At 42.5% G+C, this 20,982-nt stretch overlaps 2 protein-coding genes across 2 annotated transcripts in view; one reads left to right on the forward strand and one right to left on the reverse strand.

Annotated features, from left to right (window-relative positions):
- The window catches only part of ANKRD1 (ankyrin repeat domain 1 (cardiac muscle)), a 6,421-nt gene extending 5,034 nt beyond the window's left edge, over nucleotides 1-1,387 (forward strand). Inside the window, exons 8-9 of the mRNA XM_010156513.1 lie at nucleotides 1-54; nucleotides 1,277-1,387. The exon at nucleotides 1-54 is cut by the window's left edge and continues 54 nt beyond it. Of these exons, the coding sequence (XP_010154815.1) occupies nucleotides 1-54; nucleotides 1,277-1,387 (165 nt within the window). The remainder of the gene's footprint in view (nucleotides 55-1,276) is intronic.
- Nucleotides 1,388-4,686: 3,299 nt separating this feature from the next.
- RPP30 (ribonuclease P/MRP 30kDa subunit) lies at nucleotides 4,687-20,425 on the reverse strand (the record flags this gene model as incomplete). Its single annotated transcript, XM_010156514.1, has 10 exons — nucleotides 4,687-5,117; nucleotides 7,101-7,180; nucleotides 8,309-8,346; nucleotides 8,790-8,819; nucleotides 12,362-12,478; nucleotides 14,572-14,661; nucleotides 18,609-18,680; nucleotides 19,224-19,298; nucleotides 20,001-20,057; nucleotides 20,370-20,425. Coding segments are annotated over 10 exons (725 nt in total), but the record flags the coding sequence as incomplete, so codon positions are not given.
- Between the last annotated feature and the right edge of the window lie 557 nt (nucleotides 20,426-20,982).

A 20,982-nucleotide genomic window follows, 5' to 3' on the forward strand; every position in this document is an offset into this window, starting at 1 on the left:
AAAATGATCAGGCTTCTGATTCTGTATGGAGCAGACCTAACTATAAAGAACTGTGTAAGTAATAGCAAAAAATGCAGTAATTCAGAATGCTTTAGAGTAAGCTTCCATTCAGAGCAGTTCTGCAGGTTTCAAGACCAGGAGAGACTGTTGTGAACAGACTTAATTAGATCACTTCAGAGTTAATTAAAGCAGAGCTGACACAGGGAAAGTATAACTTGGGGGAAGGTCAGGGAGAAGAGTAAAAACCTGTATGTCTTCTAAAACCAGAACTCATCAGAACATCACAACTTTCTGTGATTTGTTTTAATTACCCATATCATATATTGAAAATATCTAAATATTTGCTCTCTGCACAATTCCTGGGCTTCAATGATGATGGAGACAGCAAAGAAGATCTTACTTTGTTGGAGAAACCTCTTTTCTGTTAAGCCCAAGAGCTGATGGCAAGCCCGAGTGCTGGATGACTGGCTGTTAACCTGTCTGTCGGGCAACAAATCCCTGTGGCTCAGCAAAGCTTCCATTTAAGAAGCCCCACACCTGACTTTTTGTTCATAGCCACCACAGCAGCAGAAGGTGCCTTGCCAGATCTGTGACCACTTGTTAAAATACAGCACAGCCCCCTTTCCCCAGAATCGAGCAGCAGTGAATGGACAGTGGTTTTAACCAATGACAGTCAACGTTTTTGACTGGCAATCAATCAGACCTTAAGGGGGTAAGGAAGGAACCAGTCACTGCTACCTTTGCAGTCTCCCTACTCTCTGCCCACACCCCCTTTAGCAGGACCACTCCTGGCATTATTTCCTATCAGGGTATGGAAACAACGAAAGAGACAGCCCCAGAGGCCAGAGATCTGCTCTCTCAGGCTCTGTCGGCACACAAAAGTTGCTCCTGTTTAATTTAGATGTGATTCATAACCTAATTAAACCAGTACAAACTCTTATCTGAATTCTCAATTAAATAGAGGAGCAACTTATTGAGGTTTCATCTAAATGTATTTCTAATCAGTTTAAACTAGATCAGAAGAAACACCTGCATGGTATTTGCTAATATGGCTTAGACCCACTGAAACACAGGGAAATTTCATCAGGAGTCTGACTGGGACTAGATCTGTAGAGCAAAAGGACTCCGATCTCAGGCAGATGAAGTACCTCTGACCCAGTGCATGCAGGAGGCTCTCACATGAGGCAGATGCACTGTATAAATATTTAGGGAAGAATGAAGGACTCAGTATCCACTGGCTGAAATTAAATCTTGCTTCCTCTGCTTTTTTAACTAGCAAGGGAAAACCCCTATGGATCTTGTTCTTCAGTGGCAGAACGGCACCAAAGAGATATTCAACAGCCTGAAAGACAATTCCTATAAGAGCGTCCAACTAGGGAAGTTCTGAAGGGAGAAACCAGACCGCTCTCTTTCTGCTGCTTTTCAATGCTTCACATGAACCTGGAGGAAAATAACCCTGAACATAGTATTTTTACTGAAAATATTTATGGTACTGGATTATGTCTTCAAGGCCAGGCTGGATGAGGCTTTGAGCAACCTGGTCTAGTGCAAGGTGTACCTGCCCATGGCAGGGGGGTTGGAACTAGATGGTCTTTAAGGTCCCTTCCAACCCAAACCATTCTATGATTCTATGATTATTTGAGGTACCTTCACTGAAAATTGCACAAAAAAAAAAAAAAAAAGGTAAAGAAATTACTTTAAAAGACAGATTGAGTGTTAAAATTCCACTGGTTCTAAAACGGCTTTATTTATTACTATTATTTATTTATTTATTTAAAAACTTAATTTTTAATTATTCTCAATATTATTGTAGCTTTTTTTAAAGTAGAGCTTTACATCCTAATGCAATCTTTGCCAGTAACATAAGTCCTTTTGTCTTAGAAGGCAGTATTTCCAACTCCATTAGCAACTTCCCTCAAGCTTTCCAATAGACCTAAAGAGCGCATGCTTGCAACTGTCGCCTTGTCCCTGCCAAACGCTCCCTATTAAAACAATGTCTTAGATGAGTGGTTGTACGTGGAAGAGCAGCGGAAGAAGGTGTACCGCGGTGCCAAGTGGATTAAAAGAAGCAGTTGAGTAATGTGGTTTACGCAGGGTTTGGCAATGGTGGTTGATGAAGAGCTCAGCGACAGAGCTCCGACCCTCACGTAACCGTTTGGACTGAGGGATTCACATGCAATGTTGTGAAGGTGAGAGGAGACTGCACGAGGAATGTGAATTTTTTTAAGATAGACTACTATGAAGTCTGATGACTGAAGAATGCAAAACCAGATTATGTATATTTGTAAATTTGTACTGCTTTTTCTGTACATTTTGTACTGATCTAATTTTGGATTAAATAAACAGAGTGGTTATTTTTATTTACTGGAGTGGATTATGAAGTGGTGAGCATACAGAGGGTAATTCTGACTCTCTGTAAAGAAAGTTCACATCTTGGCCTTTGTAAAATTCTTAAAATCTCTCTCTCAAAAAAAGTCTCACTTTCCTAGAGCAACCAGCCCTTGAGCAACCTCCCCAACACTGTTAGACAAATGCCACCTCTTATTTTTTAAATGGAAACTCCTATACAAAAGCAGGGACAGTACTTGAGTAACTAGTGAAAGAAATTTACAGTTTTATTACTAAGCTTGATTTAAAAATCTCGGTTCCTCAGCAAGTCAGTACTTGCTGTATGTACGAGACAGCTGCAGTTACCCAAGCCGAGGGAGATGCCGCATCCCGCTAGGAAAGGCAGGCACCTCTCTCTTTGCTTTAGCAGTAGCAGAACAGTAACAGTGCCACCAGCCAGGGCCGTGTATGTCCGATTTCACTGGGCCGTTACACACTGCGCTGTTAAAATCCTAACGCCCCACAGCATGGCCTCCTGGCGAAATACAGCACAGGCTCCCACACACCTTCGCCAACCTGTGTCAGTTGGCTTCCAGCCAGCAGGCTTCACGGCCTGGCCAAAGCAACGTCCTGGGCACTGAGGTGGGGTCAGGAGTGGGCAGCGATGAATAGCTGTTACTGGACTGCCAGTTCTGGAGACAGTGAATTTACAGAAACCCCACAGAGAGGCAAGCAGAAGAAATACCTACTCTGTCTGCAGCCAGCTCTCCAAGACTGAGGCCAACAGCTTCAGGCAGATGAGACTTTTCTCACACAAACACCATAAATGTGAATGTCACCTTGCCAGCCACAAGCTTTATTTGTGAACACCCTCTTCTCTGTAAAAATTATGGCACACCTCTCACTGCCCTTCTCTGCAAGCCACTACTTCACTACATGTTCCTGCAAAATTACCCGGACACTGGGAGCATGCCTTGCAGAAAACAGAAATGACATCAGTGCTGGCTAACTCAGTTTGTTTAGTGTCCTAACCGACAGCAGTTCAATTGTTCAGGCACCAGTGGCCAGAACAACACGCTTCAGGAAACTGGGGGAGAATAGATTTTTCAATCAGTTCCTGAAGCAATGTATCTACTTAATTTTTTAAAATCAAGTCAAACAAGTAGCAAGAAGGATATCTAGCATTCAAAAGCCTCTTATGACATGCTAGTTACCAAACAGCTTCTCTCACGCTCAAGGTAAGTTCCTCTCTGGCCAAGGCAAGTTAGCATGTCATTCACAAAACTGTACCAGGCAAACACATTTCTGCTGCTTCCCTGGTTAGAACATCATTTTGGTGGCAAGTCCATACATGATAACCTAATGTGTGTATATATATTACATCCAAATGCCTATAATAAACCAGACTGAAATCACAAAGTCCACAAGTAAAATAATAACATAAAGGTTAATTATTTAACTATTTGTTGAATGAAGCAGAAGCTTTTGTAACTTACACCAACATTACACAGAACTCCTAGTCTACTGAGAACTTCAGCTGTTCTGCTCAGTCCAGTTACCAAGACCTCAGAGATGGCCCACCACAAGATTTCTGCAACATTTTAGGTGCTATAACTTCCACTTCCGAACTTCTTGTGAGATGCAAATAGAGAACCGGAACATTCACAATAAAGCTAGCTCAAAAGTTATCGTGAGTACAGTAGCTTACATAATTTTTATATTGGTTTAATCAAAACAGTCAACATTTGGAAGAGTTCTGAAAATGCTCTGATTATAAATCTGTTATGATTGTTTTTTTGGCAGCCAGATTAGGTTTACTGATGCATTAACAGGAAGGAAAACGGAAAGGCAAGAGGCAGCGAAACGAACACTCGCATAGGCAACGCTGACAGACCGGGACATAAAGAAGGAAATGATGCAGTAAAAACGACGTGAGGTGGAGACTGCTCAGGCCAAGGTGAGACAGCTGTTACGCTGCGACTGCCACACACCACGCTGAGCACACATTCACTGTAACCTTGGGCTCTTCCTTCCCATCTGCGGTAACCACCTCATGTTATCGTTTGGTTTTACGAGCTGCAGGACAGGGATGGCCTTCGTGATGTGTTTCTTGTAGGTGAGGTCAGCCAGTCCCACTGATACACACATCCAAGTTATCTCCTAGCAAGTGACAGATGCTGGGATCTTCTTTATGGCTGCTGGTCACAAAGCAGAACCAGAATATTTTTTTTCTTTTACAGCATCATTACTCTTCACCAGCCACTGCAGTTATAGGGGGTTTGTACAGAGATACGTTTATAACTTGAGAAACCATAAGCACTAGACTTTGCATTCTCAGGCACATTTTTATTAAAAAAAGAATGCACTTGTACAACTGAAAATTTCCTATGTTAGAAACATTGTGTTGAGTTTGCACTAACTCCAGAAGACCTAAGACAGGGTGGAGAGAGAGACAGTCTCCTGACCTTGGCCAGAAGCCCAGCATGACTTTTCATACATAGTGAACTGCCGTTCAGCAGACACGTTCCCACAGCTTTCCCCACTTGAGCACCGGAAGAATAATTCCTCTCCAGGCTAAATAAAGGAGTAAGGGAGGAACTGAGCTGGATTGTGGGTGGGGAAAGACTCAGCAGTGAGTAAAGATGGGATGGAGGCTCCTGTTGACAGTTGCTTCAGTCCTCAAGCTTGAGTCTTAGCTTTTTTGCAAGCTGGCAGTGTTGTTTCTTCCTCCTCAACCTTGCGAGGCTTCTTCACCGTGTACACTACCCCACAGGCACTCTTCCGAGTTTCTGGAACATAGAAGCAGAAGATGCAGTACCTCAAATAAAGTGACAATAATGCATTCAATGCATACTTATTGCCCAAACGAGCATTCCATTCGTCCATGCCCCAAAGCACAGCTGACCGTGTCTAACAGCTAGCCAGTCAGCACACAACCTGCATGGGCAGGAGCTGGCGATATGCTGCCTTATGGAGTGAGGGAACCAAAGAAATCAGACGGTGGGTGTAGCTGCAGGGGTGAAGGGGCTGCAGACACATAAAGCCATAGGAAAACAAGGCTTAGTCAGTTCAATAGTCACAGAAGGACACATTCTTAAAGCATTGCCAAAAGCATTTCTGCATTACTGAGCAAAACATACTGTTATTAAAAAAAAAATAAATAATATAACATTCACATACCCCAGGATTTTTAAACAGACTATGCTGGCAGAGCTATATTGGCAGAGGCTCCCCTGTACATACCAAGTAAATGGCTTGATGGTATTCAAGAATATTTTATTTACAGAACCCCCAGCATTACCATAAAATACTACTGTGTGATGTTATCAAACTCCTCATATGTTTGCCACACAACCCAGTGAGCCCAATCCAATTCTAGAACTACTGGTGGGAAGCTTCTCTAAAATCTGAGGTAGGAGAGATTGCCTACAAATACTCTTGTTAGCAAAGAGGCTCTGCAAGAACCTTGCCAAAATATATCAACTTACTCTGGGCTGGTATTCTTTAGGCGACTGGGAAATGACATCTGCTATTTACACATAAGATAGATGATGGTCTTGAGAAATTCCACATAAACTTGACAAAAATTCTTCCACCACAGTCCTCATGTAGATAAGTAGCAGGCTGGAGGAGAACCCTATTCACAGAAATGCCGTCTCCAAGAGATTAAAGCTACCTGATGTGAATTATAGGAGATTCAATCCCCACCTCTACTGAAGCAAGAGATGCGAACCAAAGCCTACTGTGCGTTTGAAACTTAGAGCAACTCAAGCTGTTGGGAAGGTGACCAGAAATCATACCTACCCAGAAACCCTTGACAGAGGCAGAAATCAAGAGCTCAGTGTGACTACCCAGTCACAAAACTGAACTCCCAACAGAATAAACAGCAAAAATACAGAAACACTAAGAATCAATAAACAAGCATGTGAAAGGTAGGGTAGAGATGGAGAAATGGGTGCTACAGTAGAAAGCAAGTGTCTAAATCAATTGATGGACCACAATCTGCGGCATTTCTTTGCTGCACTGACACCAGAGCACAAAACAACTGGATTTCCAGTGCAGTGGGCCACAAGCTAAATCTCCACTTTCTTAATATTAAAGTTGGTCAAGTAGAAGAGAGCTACTGTGAGCTGCCTCTGCTGAGAGCATAAGGAAGCAAGTTTTTTTTCAGCAAAACATTTCAAGCCATCATACACTACATGAAACATCTTTTTCTAAGCAGCAAGCACTCAGGGTATTTGATTTTGCATCAAGCTTGAAATGGTCTGCACTGAAGAGTGAGTCAGGCATAGGCCACATAATGAAGCATCAGAAAGGGACATGACAGAGGTTGCTTCTGCACTCAAGCTGCAAGAGGGGAAACACAAAAACACATGCATCCCAGTTTTCTTGAAGTCACTGACAGAGTTCCTGCTGGTGTCACAGAGATCAGCATTCAACCCTTTCTGAAACTAGGATAGTTTCACGACGAAGAACAGCAGGCAGATCTGTGTTTTGACTAAACAGTTTATGACTCCTTAATGTGGTTAAGCAGGAACTCCAGTACAGACAGCACTATCAATTCAGCCACTGATTTGCTAACATGGCAACAAGGGAAAATAAAAAGACCCTTGCCACACAAGCTCCTCTTCACGCACTGGACAAGGGAGCTAAAACCCCAAGTTGACATATTCTGTAAGGTTCTGGACCTTTTGGAAAATATGCATTAACATGAACTTAGTTTAACATACACAAGTGTTACTTAGATGAGTTTGCACGTGCTTTTCACTCACCTCCATGAAGGATGGTGGCTCTGCAGTTGGTAGACACAGCTGCCTTGGCTTCGCTTTCTGACAGGCCAAACAGCAAACCTCTGCCACCTTTGTTCAGGATCCAAACGCACAGAAAGGAACACACAGAACAGGGAAGTCTGTCTGCATGATAGGTTTGCTTACTCTACAAATAACTGGGAATTAGCAACGCTGTAACTCAAAGTGACATTTTGCATAAGGTTACCCAGAGGCAGGGAACTGAGGCACACAATTCTCCTGGCTGCAGTTCCCCAGCAGCCCTCCTGGAAAGCTCCTGGCAATGTTGCTTTTTTCCAGACAAGAAGCTGTACTTTTGAAAATAAAAGTCTGTCAACACAGGAACATTTTTATATGCATAATCAATTTAAAAAGAATGACCTCACTGAAAAATTCGGTTTTGGGGAAAGAGCAATGTCTGATACAAAAGCATCATGCTGAAAAGTTCCCACCTTGAAGAGGGATGACACCACATTAGGTATGTTAATTTGGGTTGAGCTTGACTGCTCTTTTTAAAAGGGAAGGAAATGTTGTGCATAAAATCCAGGCCGCACACCCTCCCACACGGTTCTCACGACTCAGAGCACACTCCTCCCATTTGAGGTACGGTCCAGATATGTGCTTGTGGGGTGGGGAGGAGGGAATAGTGAAAATACATCCGAACTCCTAAAAGAAGGGGAGAAAAGACACTCTCCTTGGTTTCTAGAACACAACCACTTATTTAACAGCACATAGGTAACTAAGGACTGGAAAATTCTAAACAGATGTAACCAGGATTCAGATAGGAACTTTTTCTTTCTTAATATAAATATGATTTTATAGCTTCTTCTATCAAAGATGTGGCACCTTGGAGATCATAAGCAATGATTTCTGGTTTGGTTCACAGTGCCCACAGATTTTTATAGTTTTTATTAATTTCTCTACTTCACTCACACAGTATCAGTGCATATCATAACAAAATGTGACTGCAGAGGAACAGAAAGATTACTATTTGAAGTGATTGCTCGTGCCATCCCATGACCAAGACCTGCTGCTCCTTATACACTCATTCAGAGCCTTGATTCACCGAACTGGTCACCAGCAAGCATCAGGGTGTAAAGTTCAAGGAGTATAAAGGATGGAAGTATTTCAAAACCACTTTGAAGTTTCACATGTTAATAGTAACTGCTGTCTTTGACTTGGAAAAAGGATACAGATTAGCCACATCGTAAGGACCTCGTAGTTCTAGAGGCTAAAACAAAACAGAGAAGGTTTGATATGTGAATGTACTCTCTCGTAGTCCTGACAGCGTGAGCAGGCAGGACAGGGCTATCAGGAAGGCAAGATTAAATGCTACGTAATATCAAGCTACTGAAGACGCACTAGGAAATCAAGCAAATAATAAGTATTTTGGAAAACAGAGTCCTCATCTAGAAGAAAACTGCCACAGAAAATATTAGAGCAGCAAAAAATAACCCTCCACCCAATCAACCAAAAAAAAAACCCCAAATCTCACAATACAACTCTTCGGTAAACCAGATTGATTAATAAAAAAGACACTACACACACCCTCATAAAGTGGTAATCATATTTAAAATTACAATTTTAATATGTTTACTATATAATTAAAGTTGTATTTTCAGCCACAGATAAGTCCTCAAGTTGTTCTGACTTCAGCAAAAATATGGGACTTACCCTTTCAGCTGCACTAGATATAACAATGTTCTGGAAAACAAAAGAGAACAAACGTTCATCTGTCTTGACAGCATCAAGAAATGAAACAAACAAACAAACAAAAAATCAGCAAACAGCAAAGACTTTATGAGCATTAGCCAAGTTCAGGCTCAGAGCCCAATTAACCAGAGTGTCCGATGCCCTCAGATGAAGCGAACTCTAGCAGAGTGTGGATCTTAGCTTGGGCACACAAATAAACCCAGATTATCTCCCTGTCCCCTACCGAGAGAAGGGCACAGGGACAAGCCCTCCCCTGCAGTTACAAACCTCTCTCAGACAGATGTGAGTTGAATGAGCACCACACCCTTCAGAGAGCTAGGCTAAGCAGTATGAATGTCAGCGATGGCATCAAGCAAGCATCTACCAGCCTCTATCTCTCATAGTGGACTTTAAAGGGACCTTAAGGGTGAGGAAGAAATGCCAAGTTGCACACACTATGTTAAGTGCCCCCTTTATTTACCCCAGCTGAAAGAGGCCCCACACAAATGACAACTTGGCCTGAGCTGTAACAGAAACGAGCTTAGGAGTCCAGGATTCCCAGAAGCAGCTTACAGATAGTGCCTTCAGACAGTTTGTTGCTCTCAAATTTTCAGCCTACTCTCTGTGTTGCAGTACAACACAACCCTAACCTCAGCATTCGTTGGCCTTAATCAAACTCACACTGGTTGAGGCAACCTATCTGCAGCTAGGCAGTGGCTGCCAATTCACACCACACACTCGCTTCCCTCAACACTGGCACCCCCATGAAAAACACCAGGCAGAGATATCCTCCTCCCTTCTCTCCCAAAGGGTTTCTACACAACAGGTACGTGACTGTGTGGGGGCTGGCAGATACCCCAGCTCAGCTGCCAGCGCTCTTCTGATGTCAAACCCCCGAGGATGCTCACCCAGGGGGACACTGTTTTGCACAGGTGGAAACTTTGCAGCAGCAAAAAAATTCCTTGCACCTTTTATTATACTGAATAAAAGGCTTTGGGAATTCCTGTTTGAGTGGGTGGAGATGAGAATTGTACTGAGGCAGCGAAAGACTTTCCCTCATTGACGTCAGTACCACCAACACATCACACCACCTCCATTACAAGGTGGGGCTTTTGATCCCTTCCCCGCGCTGCTTTGCTTGTCCTGCCACCTCCCCAGCACAAAGCGCAGGGCAGGCACCGGGAGAAAATGCTCTGTGCCCAGCTGGAATTCAACCGTAAGAGAGCTATTTGCATGGAAATGACTGCATGTTCACACTGTGTCCAACGTTTCCTTGTGTGCTGAGGAGGAAAGGATGGGACAGACAACTCTGCCTTAGCATATAGAAAGCCAGAAGCAGAAGCAATATATACATCAAAGTGACTTAACAGCACACATCGTGATGAAGCCTAGGACATTTTTTTCTGTGTAGTTCACCTTTAAAATGACTGCACTATGGATCCCAAGGGTGCTTTTGAGCTTCAGTGGTGCTGACTGCAAGAGTTTGCTGGGAAAATTCAAGTCTCCTGCTCTGAGCTGTAGCAACCAACGCCTGTCTGCCAGGCTCTGAGAAACTCCCAGAGCAGCTGTGCGAGCCATCTTGAACCGGCACAGGATCGTGGTTCACTGCTGTGCATCGGAGGTGCGCTCCACCTGGTTCAAAGGCAACTGGTTCCAGTTAGGGGATGGGTAAGACAGGAGAAGGAGGCAAGAGCAGACAAGAAAAGCATTGCTAGTGAGTGAAGGAGAGGCAGGCAAAGGCAAATGCAAGGGAAGCGCTAAAGGGAAGAACTCAAAAGGCAAAACATTATCTCCCCAGGTAAAGGAGACAGCAGCTGTTCAGTACATTGCCCCAGGCACGGTACCCACATTCAGCTACCAAAACACAGGAGGTGAGGGACTGTGGCTACGCACACCTTCCGTCTGGCAAGGCAGGCGAGTCCCTCCCTCATTCCCTGCACATTTTAATCTGTTTTAAGGACTCCACTCAGTGCCAGCTCTGAGGACATGAGTAAATTTCTGAAAGTTTCTCTGCCCTACAACAACAGAGGAGGAACAAAATGAGCCAAAAGCCACTACAAGTTCAGCAACTCTAGGTTATAGAGGGCAACAGCTGTGTGCCAGGTGCCAGTGCAAGCAGCCTATGGACCAGCCATGTTACAGAAGGGCCTTTACATAACTGATGGAGACAAACTGCCATCTCTGCTGCCCCACCAGGTACTGAGTCTGGAGGCAAAAAATAAAGACAAGCTAGCTGTTCTCTCCCAGTGCCTAACAACAACTTGTTATGCCCAGCTCCAGGTGATTTACCTTCCAGTCACCACGATGCACTAGATTGAGAGATGCAGGGGAAGAAAAAAAAAAAAAAAAATGGCACCATGCACAGACTGAGTGTCCAAACGTCTCACTTGCTCTGTTTGTGATGCCAACTCAACTGGTGCTCTCTGAATCAACAACTGCATGAGAAGATCATCTTTAACTGCACAGAGGCAAGAGAAGCACTGGCAAAAGGGAATCACAAAGGAAAGGGGCTCCGTGTATATGTACCTCATCTCCAGTCAGTATTTTGTGCAATTAACTCCCAGAGCTGGGTTCATCAGGAAAGGCTGTGCAAATACCCACTTTCTTCTGTACTACCAAGAGAATTAATCTGTTTGTCCCACTCTGCTTTCCTATAAAATAGGCTGCCGTGCCTGAGGATAACTGAGGTAACAATAGACCTGTTTTTAATTGGCCTTGCAAGTTCTATATCCGACTTCAGACTAGATCTGCAGGGTAATTACAATTTTGGCTTCTGTGTTCTGGCTAAGTGCAGTGCAAAGGCAGTTTTCCAACAGAGGTGGTGGGAACTATAACCTCTTTTAACTTGGATATGTATTACGTTATGCTTCCCTTTTAAAAACACATGGCCCGAGAGGACCCAGCATGACAGGCAGCTTAGCCTGGTAGCCAGGGAGGAGGTAAGGTATGAAAGCAATGGACTACAGGCGTCTCAGCTGCAGGCATTACTTCATCCTTGGGTTTCAGTGGCAGGGAAGAATGCAGTTGATCTGACTGCAGCAAAGCCTTGGCTGATAGCCAGCTAGCCACTGGGCCTGTTTTGTACACTGGGAGTTTACTAACTGTTTAACAAAACAAGATTTCTACTTTTTTCTTGTTATTTTCTAGCCCGCATATTCAAGGTATACTATCCAAAAAAGAACTTTTGGTCAATCAGAACTATGAAATGGGGGTTTTAAATAGATGCACAGTTTTCAGTTCTAGTGCAAACCTTAGATCTCTTGCACTTTTATTTTCCCCCCACACTTTTGTTTTGGGTACTGCATACCATAATAAGAGATAGGTCGTTCTGAAAAAAAAAATCTAACAGCTTGACAACTTAAGAAGAAACACCGCAGTGATGCATGGCTGGAAATATCTGGAGCTAGAATAACTGTGTCCTTGTATTAGAAGGCAAAGATTCAGTCACAGCTTCAAAACTCCCAGCATCAAACTCATTTAAAATGGCTCAGTCTGTACAAATCCAGAAGAATTTGGACTGAATTAATTAGCTTGCTTTCACTTTGAGAGCTTACCTTTCCTTTGCAGATCTGCATCAGGCTGATGGCATTTGAAATTGTGTATCTTCTCATTGTGGAGTCTTTGATGGCAGGCGTGTAAAGAAGTTCAAAGTAAATGCCTCGATCTATTGCCTTCACATGAAAGAGAGTGATCAAAAATCAAAAGGAGAGAAGCACAACAATCTAACAACTGCTGTCTATTACTGAGGTAGCTTATTCTCAGTTTAACTGTGTTATTTATGAAAAAAATTAAAGAGTAATTGTTCCAGCAAGAGCATAGAATAGCACGAAAGGGGCTAGGGGGAAGGTTTCACTGTACACCAGGTATGTGTACTTGAATCTTGGGATAACAGATAAATGAGGTTTGATGAACAAGGAAATACCAGGCACTTATTAATTGTATTTGAATTTCCACTATCACAGAGTTGAGAAGACAGGTAACCAATGCTGGCTGGAAACAAGTCTTGAAATTCTGAAGACCCTCCTCCTCTAAACCCACAGCCTGCTGTGAGGAAGACCACCGCTACCCATAGTACCCATATCTTGCAGATGAGGAATTTGTCCTTACACAAAAGCAGCAATGACGTCCCTTCTCCTGTCTGACACACACTCTGGTATTTGTGACAATGTTGAATAACACCAAGCCACAGAAGTTCCAAATAGTAATACTGATCAGATTTTCAGCTGCTTTAAAATCCTGTCAAAGTACCTCACCTAAAGCCTAGTATTCTTGTTTGTATAAATGCGCAGAGAAAGGTCCTTGCTATAGGACACAGTGAGTTAGTGATAAAGATACAATTCAAAGCTAGAAGTTCTTTGCTCCATGGCCTATACTACACTTACCTGAAGTGTTACTCTATGCTTTATGCTCATATTATTAAAAATGCTACAATATTAGTTCTGTAAGAGAGTCCAGTAACTGAATACAGATGGAATTAATCCAGCTCCTACCCATGCATGACTTCTTCGTGCAAGCACAACAGAAGTTAGGTAAACATCTAATGTTTTACACACAACTGGTCCAACATCTGCAGACAAGATGACAAGCCTGAATTTATCAAATCCAAAACAGGTGATGGCAAAACACCAATTTCCAGTCAAGCAGATTTTTAACTTCAATCCCCCCCACTTCAGCTGCCTGCCAATCTGTCTGGCATAACAACCAAAACTGCCTGCCCCAGGATGCACAAAACCCGTCTGACAGACAGACTGCCTTAAAGCTGTGAGTGTGGAAGCTGACAAGTAGCTTTTAGGGAAAATATCTCCAAACACAGGACTCTCAGACCCACCCATCCCTTGCCTGGGTCAGCTCCTGGAGTTTTAGGCAGCTAGGGTACTTTCAAACAACATTTCATATAAAATTGTTATTCCAAGTGGAATGTTGAAATTCCCAGTCTACAGTAAATTCTAAAGCATTACTTTCATTCTGTTTCAGGACTGATTCTAGTTAATCTTTAATTTTTATGCCTGGTCAAATTTTCTGTAGAAGAGGAAGCAGGGTTTCTAGCCAATTCCAAATTTAAATATTTAAGCACTAAGGACCACATCAGCCAAGAATGCCGATGTGGAATGAACCTTGACATATACTTAGAGGAAAAACACTAGTTCACCTCAGAGCATGTTCAGATTAAGCTTTCTGGCAAACTACCAACAGTAGGCAGAATTGTATTAACAAAATATTTGATCCATGCTGATTCTTGTGGCCCACAGCAGATATTTAGCAATTCCACATTTGGTTCATTTGCCAAGACATTCCTTTGTCCAAGCATGGATTCAATACACTTGTCCTCCAATAACTGGTACGACATCCTTCTCCCAAATTAACACTGTCATTCACATTCTCCTGTATTTTAAATCACAGGGCTGTTTATCTACTCTGACACAGCTGCACCACTTCTGGTTTGGGAAGCAGCTTAGTCAGCAATCACACCACATTTCACTGCTTAGCATAGTAGTGGCCTTAAGGCTCTGCTTCCATGCCTTGGGAACACCACTTCGGCCTTCTTAAGTGGGGGACAGGAAAGAGAAAAAGAACATACATCATTGTGTATTAAATGCTGCAGTGGAGGCCTCGAAGGACATCTGAAACAACACTATACATTATGCAGGAAAATAAAAGAACCACTTATATGGGAATGGTGGGAGGGAAACGGTAGGGAATTCAACTCAGACTGACATTAAATACAGAATTTAACAGCAAGAAAACAATTTAGATGTAAATTTACCATATTCACAGGGGGCCTTCGGAAGTAGAACGGCAGCTTTTCTGTTACATTTATGCACACCAGATCCACATCTAGAGTTGTGCAAGCAATCTAGAGCAAAAAACATACGAATGAATTATTAGCTATGCCAAAAAAACGTGACCAACTTTAAGTGTTCTGATATTCTCCTTCAATTCTTAATACAACAAGTGTATCTCCAGGGTGAATTCAGTTTTAAAATGAAGAGGTACTATGCCTTGCAGGTATGCCAATAAAACAGCAGGGCTACAGGTGCACGGCTTGTGCATTTCAGGCTTAAAACCCAAGCCTTCTCTCACAGTACGACTTTTCCAACAGCGTAACAACCAACCCAAAGGCAAGACTTACTGCTTTGTTTATATCTGACACAGGACACGAAGAAGCAATGTTAGCTTTTAACAAAAGAATTCACAGCTAATGAAGGACAACCCCTGTTTACAAAGGGAACAGCCCAGGAACTGCTCCTTACCCCATCACACTCTAATTCCAATGCAGCAACTGTTTGTTTTCAGGATTAATTATCTTTACCAGAAGCAATTGAGAAAAGACTGAAAGAAAGGCAGAATTTTAGATAGTGCCTAGTGATGCCCTATGCCCAGTACTGCAGACCGATCCACAGGGCCTCACTTTCCTGGCTGGGTGGGGAATGTGCAGACCTTCCTCAATGCCAAGTCTCTGGGAGAGGCTGAAGATGGCACAGAAGGTCATAGTTTAAAAGCTTAGCTTTGATCTCACACCACAATTTGCAGCCTGTATTAAGAGAGAGAAAGAACGTGCAAAGGGCAGAAAATCGCCATGCCGACATACAGAGGAAATCAAGTGCACATAAAAGGGAGCCCTTGATTTACATATAATCTCATGCACACAAAACATGTAGGAACTATTTATACCTACTCCATAAAGATGATTACACAGGGCCTGATTAATGTCTGTAAGCAGCGTTGTAACAAAGATGATAAAACAGGCTGAAGAAGTTGAAAGGAAATTTCTACACATAGAGGAACTCTCTGATTTCAGAAACCTGCCAGCAGCTGCTCCAAATACACCTGGGCCAGCCGCCAACCATTCATCCCTCCCTGCACTGGCACGAAAGCCGCAGGGGTTGTGGGGAGTCCCAGGGCTGGGCTGTGGGATAGCCGCATTCTGCACTAGCACAGGGCAGGCTGTTGCTTTGCAGACTAGTCTTCTACCAGTTTGTTCATGTGAAATTTGGGTGGAGAGCAGAGGTTCCACTTTAGGAATGTTTCTTAGCCCTTGATAGCCCTCCCTCCCAGACAAGAGACCCACAGCATACATGCAGGCGATTCAAAGATCCAGCAAACCACAAGGTTTTTGAGGCTAAAATGTCCCTACCAGGCCATCCAGACTAACCTTTATCTTCATGCCCTACCTTTACCAGCTGCGTCAGACAGGACACAGCTGGAATCAACTGCATCAAATCAGACTTGCATGTGTAAGTTTAGCCCTACAACAGCCAGTTTTAACCCTTTTCTTATGTGGAGCACAAACTGCCACCTAGACAGAGGTGATTGATGGGAACATGTACAGAGCAAATAGCTCTGAATCATGTCCTAAAAAGGATGTCAGTGAGGCCATAGGAAATTCAGGAAGAGAGAAAGGTGACAATGAAGGAAAGCAAGAATACACATCAGGAACATGCAAGTTGCCCTAGGTGATGAGAAAACAAGCCTTCCTAAGCAGCTCCAGAACACTGGAAAACTCTTCCATTTTGTAAATTAAGCACAGTGGGAAAGGGAGCAACCCAAATGCCAGGATATCTACAGGATTCCAGTGACAAGAATATTTCAGAAAACACCACCGAGGAAAAACAGAATTAAGAGGCATACCTTCCCTTAAGGAGGAATTCCTGCACTGTATGTGAAGTTGAAGAGGAGATTACTCCAAACACTCCACACACAGTTAAGGTTACCCTGCCTGCTGAAAGGCTCTGAAGGCAGAGGAGGAGCCCCAGCAGTTGCGCAGCTCGGCCACGCCACGGGCAAGAGCCCCATCTGCTGGGATGCTCTAGCCAGCCGTACAGAAATAAGCTCCCCACTGCTTAGATGGTCCAAAGAAAGCTTTGGGAAACATTTTGGGAATAAACATTGAAGTCTGGATTTTCACTGCATCCTCACACCTCAATAAGCAAGTTTTTTTAGATATTGGGAATCTGCTAATTGCTTACATACAGCAGGGAGAACTAATATAATTAAAACAGTCAGAAGTCTTAAAAGCCAGAATTTTTGAAAAGCAACAGGCACAGACCTTATTGCAGGCATGGAATGGGCATTTCTGTTGCAGTCCAAAACAATCCTCTTGGGACACTTAGCCCATTTTACAATTAGCTTGGCTAACACAGCTTCCTCATACCCCTGAGGATATAAATTATTTGGATAATTTGAGCACATATTTCAGGATGTATCACTGCCACACAGTCACAGAAAAGCTTCCCTGGCTTGTGACATGAGGGCACAGATGGGTTTTGGGCCATGATAAAATTGGAGTACATCTCCAATGGTCATTTATTTCTTTTACAAAACCCTGGAAAAACCTGTTCGATGGAGAATAATCCAAGTGCCAAAATGTTGGTGAGAAAAATGATGTTCTTGAGGTAATACTGAGTTACCAACAGCCGATTTTAAAATATAAGTTAATTTGTGGTGCAAGACCCACCCTAGAAGGCTTCATCCTTAACAATGAAAGATCCATGAGTCACAGGAGCCAGAGGTATATGCTGAAACTCCACATGTAATATCATTTGGGCCAGACTCCCTGTTGGTACCTCTACAAAACTGACACAGCTCTCCACAGTTAGAAAACCTAAAATCTTTGAACAAGGACAAAAGTACACATCTGCCCTGAATGTGAACATGTAAGGGTGAAGTCTTTGACCCCATGCAGTGTGCAAAAAACATGCTTGAGTTCCCTCCCCAGCTCAAGGTGCTGCCAGCGTGGAAGCAACGAAGATGATCTTATCAACAATCCTGCTTCCTTCCTGGCACACTGTCCATCACCTACAACAGTGTCAGTTTAAACAGCTGCTACCTGCACTGGCCCGCCCAGAGCACAGCCATCCTCTTTGTGCCAGCACAACTATCCGTATGGCTGAATCTGAGCAGGAAAGCGGATCTGTCTGCAAAATAACTCAGCAAAAACTCTGGTTACTACTCTTCAGCCAAAAGCATGTTCCTCAAACCAAACTGCCACGCAGTTCAGCAAGCAGCTTCACCAGCAGAGCTAACAGGGACCTGCAGAAATGAGGGACTGTTTATGCCAGTGTAAACACTGCAGCAGCTGGACATCCAACTGCAGCAGAACCTGCAATATGGCCGAAAACACAAAAAAGCAACCCACCCTTAAATGGGAGGATGCCCTTTCCTACAAAACAACACAGCATGACCCTGTCAATCATGTGGTTTCAGGTGCTTGTTATAACAAATGATAAAATGATTGAGCTCACTTGAGAACTGAGATTTTACATTGTTGCCACAGGCCAAAAGAAAGAGGTGGCCCTTCAAGTACTTTCCCTGAGGCTGCTCTACTTCTGTACAGCCTCAATGGTTTTCTCAGCAGGCAGAGTAACAAACATGCCATGAAGAAATGAAGTTCGTCTCACTCAGCTTGGGCAGCCAAGACACTCGAAGTTCAAGACAGAAGTTTTCTATGTGCTGATAGCATATATATATAAGAAAAAAAGAAGGATGCTTGCTCTCCTTACCAGAGAGGAGTACTCAGAGTACAACACACAAAGGAAACCACAGCGCAGAGGCATGCAAGTCTATTAATCAGGTAGATGTTTCAGTCTTAATCTGTCACGTCAAGGCTTTGCAGTCTCCTGCAATCCCTACCAGCCTTCTCAGTATGTCAACTGACCAGGCAGCCTACGCTGCTTAATTAGCCCCATGACGTGCAGGCCTGGAGAATATGGGAAACAGAATCAAAACAAAGCATGGACTCAAACTAGCCCACAGCACTAGAAACTACTGAACAAGCATTACTGACCAGATGATTGTACTCACATGGAACAGTTTCTCAGTCTTCGGAAACACTGCTATGATGTCATATAACCTTATATTTGCAGATGTTGATCTCTACAAAAGGAGGAAATAGATACTGTCTTGAATTCTGGCAGATGCCAAAGCTACACACAGTGATTATGACTGTAATAATGAGAACAAAATCCCTTTTTCCCTTTCAAGTACTAAAATAAAGACAATAATACTCCAGTTGGATAGTAGGCCTCTGCTGTGAGCCATATCGTGAAGTCATTCATTCTCATTTTGAGGCTTGTCCCACCAACCTAGTAAGGAACTTACACCTTTGCTTCAATCACATAGCACTAAAACATAAACAGACACAGGGCTTCCCCATGGCCTTCTAATTTACACACAAAAGTCCAGAAATCAAAGAAAAGAACCAAAAAACTGTTTCCTATATTGACAAATGATCAACAGAAGCCATATCCACTCTTGCAAGTCTCTTCATGATGGCATTATTTGCTAAAGATGGGATTTAAGAAATCATTGCTGAATGCCCCATAAAATCCACAAAGTTCTTTCCATACAATTTCTGAAATTTCACTCACTGAGAAAAGGAAAGACAAATTGGGAAATTAATAAAACAACTATACTTACCAAGAGATTACAGTGGGAAGGATCAGAAACAACAAGCGTTAGCCGGGTTAAGACTTTAATTCTTTTAGATGTCCCCTACAAAAAAAGAAATAATACAAAAGACTTCAAAAGCTCCAAAGCAAATATTTGTGGTGACTTTCACCCTGTCTACTATTAAAAAAAAAAAAAAAAAAAAAAAAAGAGAGGTGCCTTGCTCATATTCTTGCCTATACTAATTTTCTAAAGTCTGTAGTATTCTTCCCTATTTTTTATTGATCTGTTTGATATTACACCTGCCCTTTACAAAGAACAACTTAATTGTGTTATTTTTCATGAAGGGTCAGTAGGAAGGAGAAATTAAAAAAAAAAAAAAAAGAAAAATCTTTCAAGTAAAAGCTGTTTTAATGCTGCTGTGGTTCCCCAGGCAGGACACAACTGCAAGCAAAAGCAGTTCCTGAATTAACATATGGCAGTAATTTGAAATACAGACTTGGTTCATTATATCCAAAATCGTGCTCCATCAAAACCAGGAAGTTATTGCCAAAACTCAAATTTCAAGAAGTATATGGTAATTATTCGACTACAAGAAGATTCAAAATTCACATGAAGCAGTATCTTCAATAATTTCTAAAATAACAAATAGAATTCTTCCAGTGCTGGGAGTTTTAACAATCAAGCAATGGACAAATTTCTCTTTTCTGATTAACATGTAATACACAAAATCACACTTACAAATAAAGCAAGGTAAAAAACATAAGTCAGAATAATAACACATAGATAGAATGTAATCAGACATACTTGTACAATAGGCAAAGATGGAAACAATTCTGAAGGACATACTGGCTTGACAATTTCCTTAAAAGAAAACAAAACAAAGTTATTCAAAATGTCATAGGTTAAATTTACAATGCAAACAAAAGCTGTGTTCCAATTCTAAAGAGAAATTTGCCATGCTAACAGAACTATTTCCTAGTGACAGTACACAGATCATATTACAGGTTAACTCCAGGGCAATTATACTTAATTATAAAACCTGAGTTCTGTCACAAATGCTGACATTTGTACTTGCATCTAGATGTGCAGCCTGCAGATAAATCTATTTGGGACCATGTAATAAAGCACGTAGATTTACCAGAGAAAACACACAATAACCCCATGAAGAATTACCTGTTTCTTCTCTTTAAAATCGATGACATGATTAAGAGCAACTGCAGAATATCCCACTGAAAAAGTAAACGCAAAGTATGAATATTTTGTCATGTAAACCAATGGAAACAAATCAAAACAGAAACCTGTCAAACACTCATCACTTATATGTCTCAAAATTAATAATCACGTACATATTTACCTTTCACTTTACTTCTTTCTGAGCATTAATTCACCCAAAAAGTGTCTTAAAATAAATCTTTTTTCCTTTTAACACACCCCAGCCCTGACAACTCTTATGTGATGGCAGAGTTTTATGAACGTGAATACTTGAGGTTGGAGCACCCAAAGATGTCACCCTAGTTTAGTCCTGTTGATGACTTTAGGGAAAATAGACATGCAGGATAGTTGTTAGAACTGCAGGCAACACAGAACTGGGGAGATGCAGCCACAGGAGAAGGCTAGGCGAGCATTCAAAACGGTACTGACAAAATTGATGAAAAGGTCTCATTCAGCAGGGATCAGAGGAAGACGGGACATTTCCCAAAGACATTTACCTGGCCGAGCTGCCGCTGGCGCCCTGCTGCCCTCCCGGCCGGGCCCTGCCCTCCCTCCTGGCCGGGCAGCTCAGGCC

The sequence above is a fragment of the Eurypyga helias genome, unplaced genomic scaffold, assembly GCF_000690775.1.
Source record: "Eurypyga helias isolate BGI_N326 unplaced genomic scaffold, ASM69077v1 scaffold5568, whole genome shotgun sequence".
Taxonomy (NCBI): Eukaryota; Metazoa; Chordata; class Aves; order Eurypygiformes; family Eurypygidae; genus Eurypyga; species Eurypyga helias.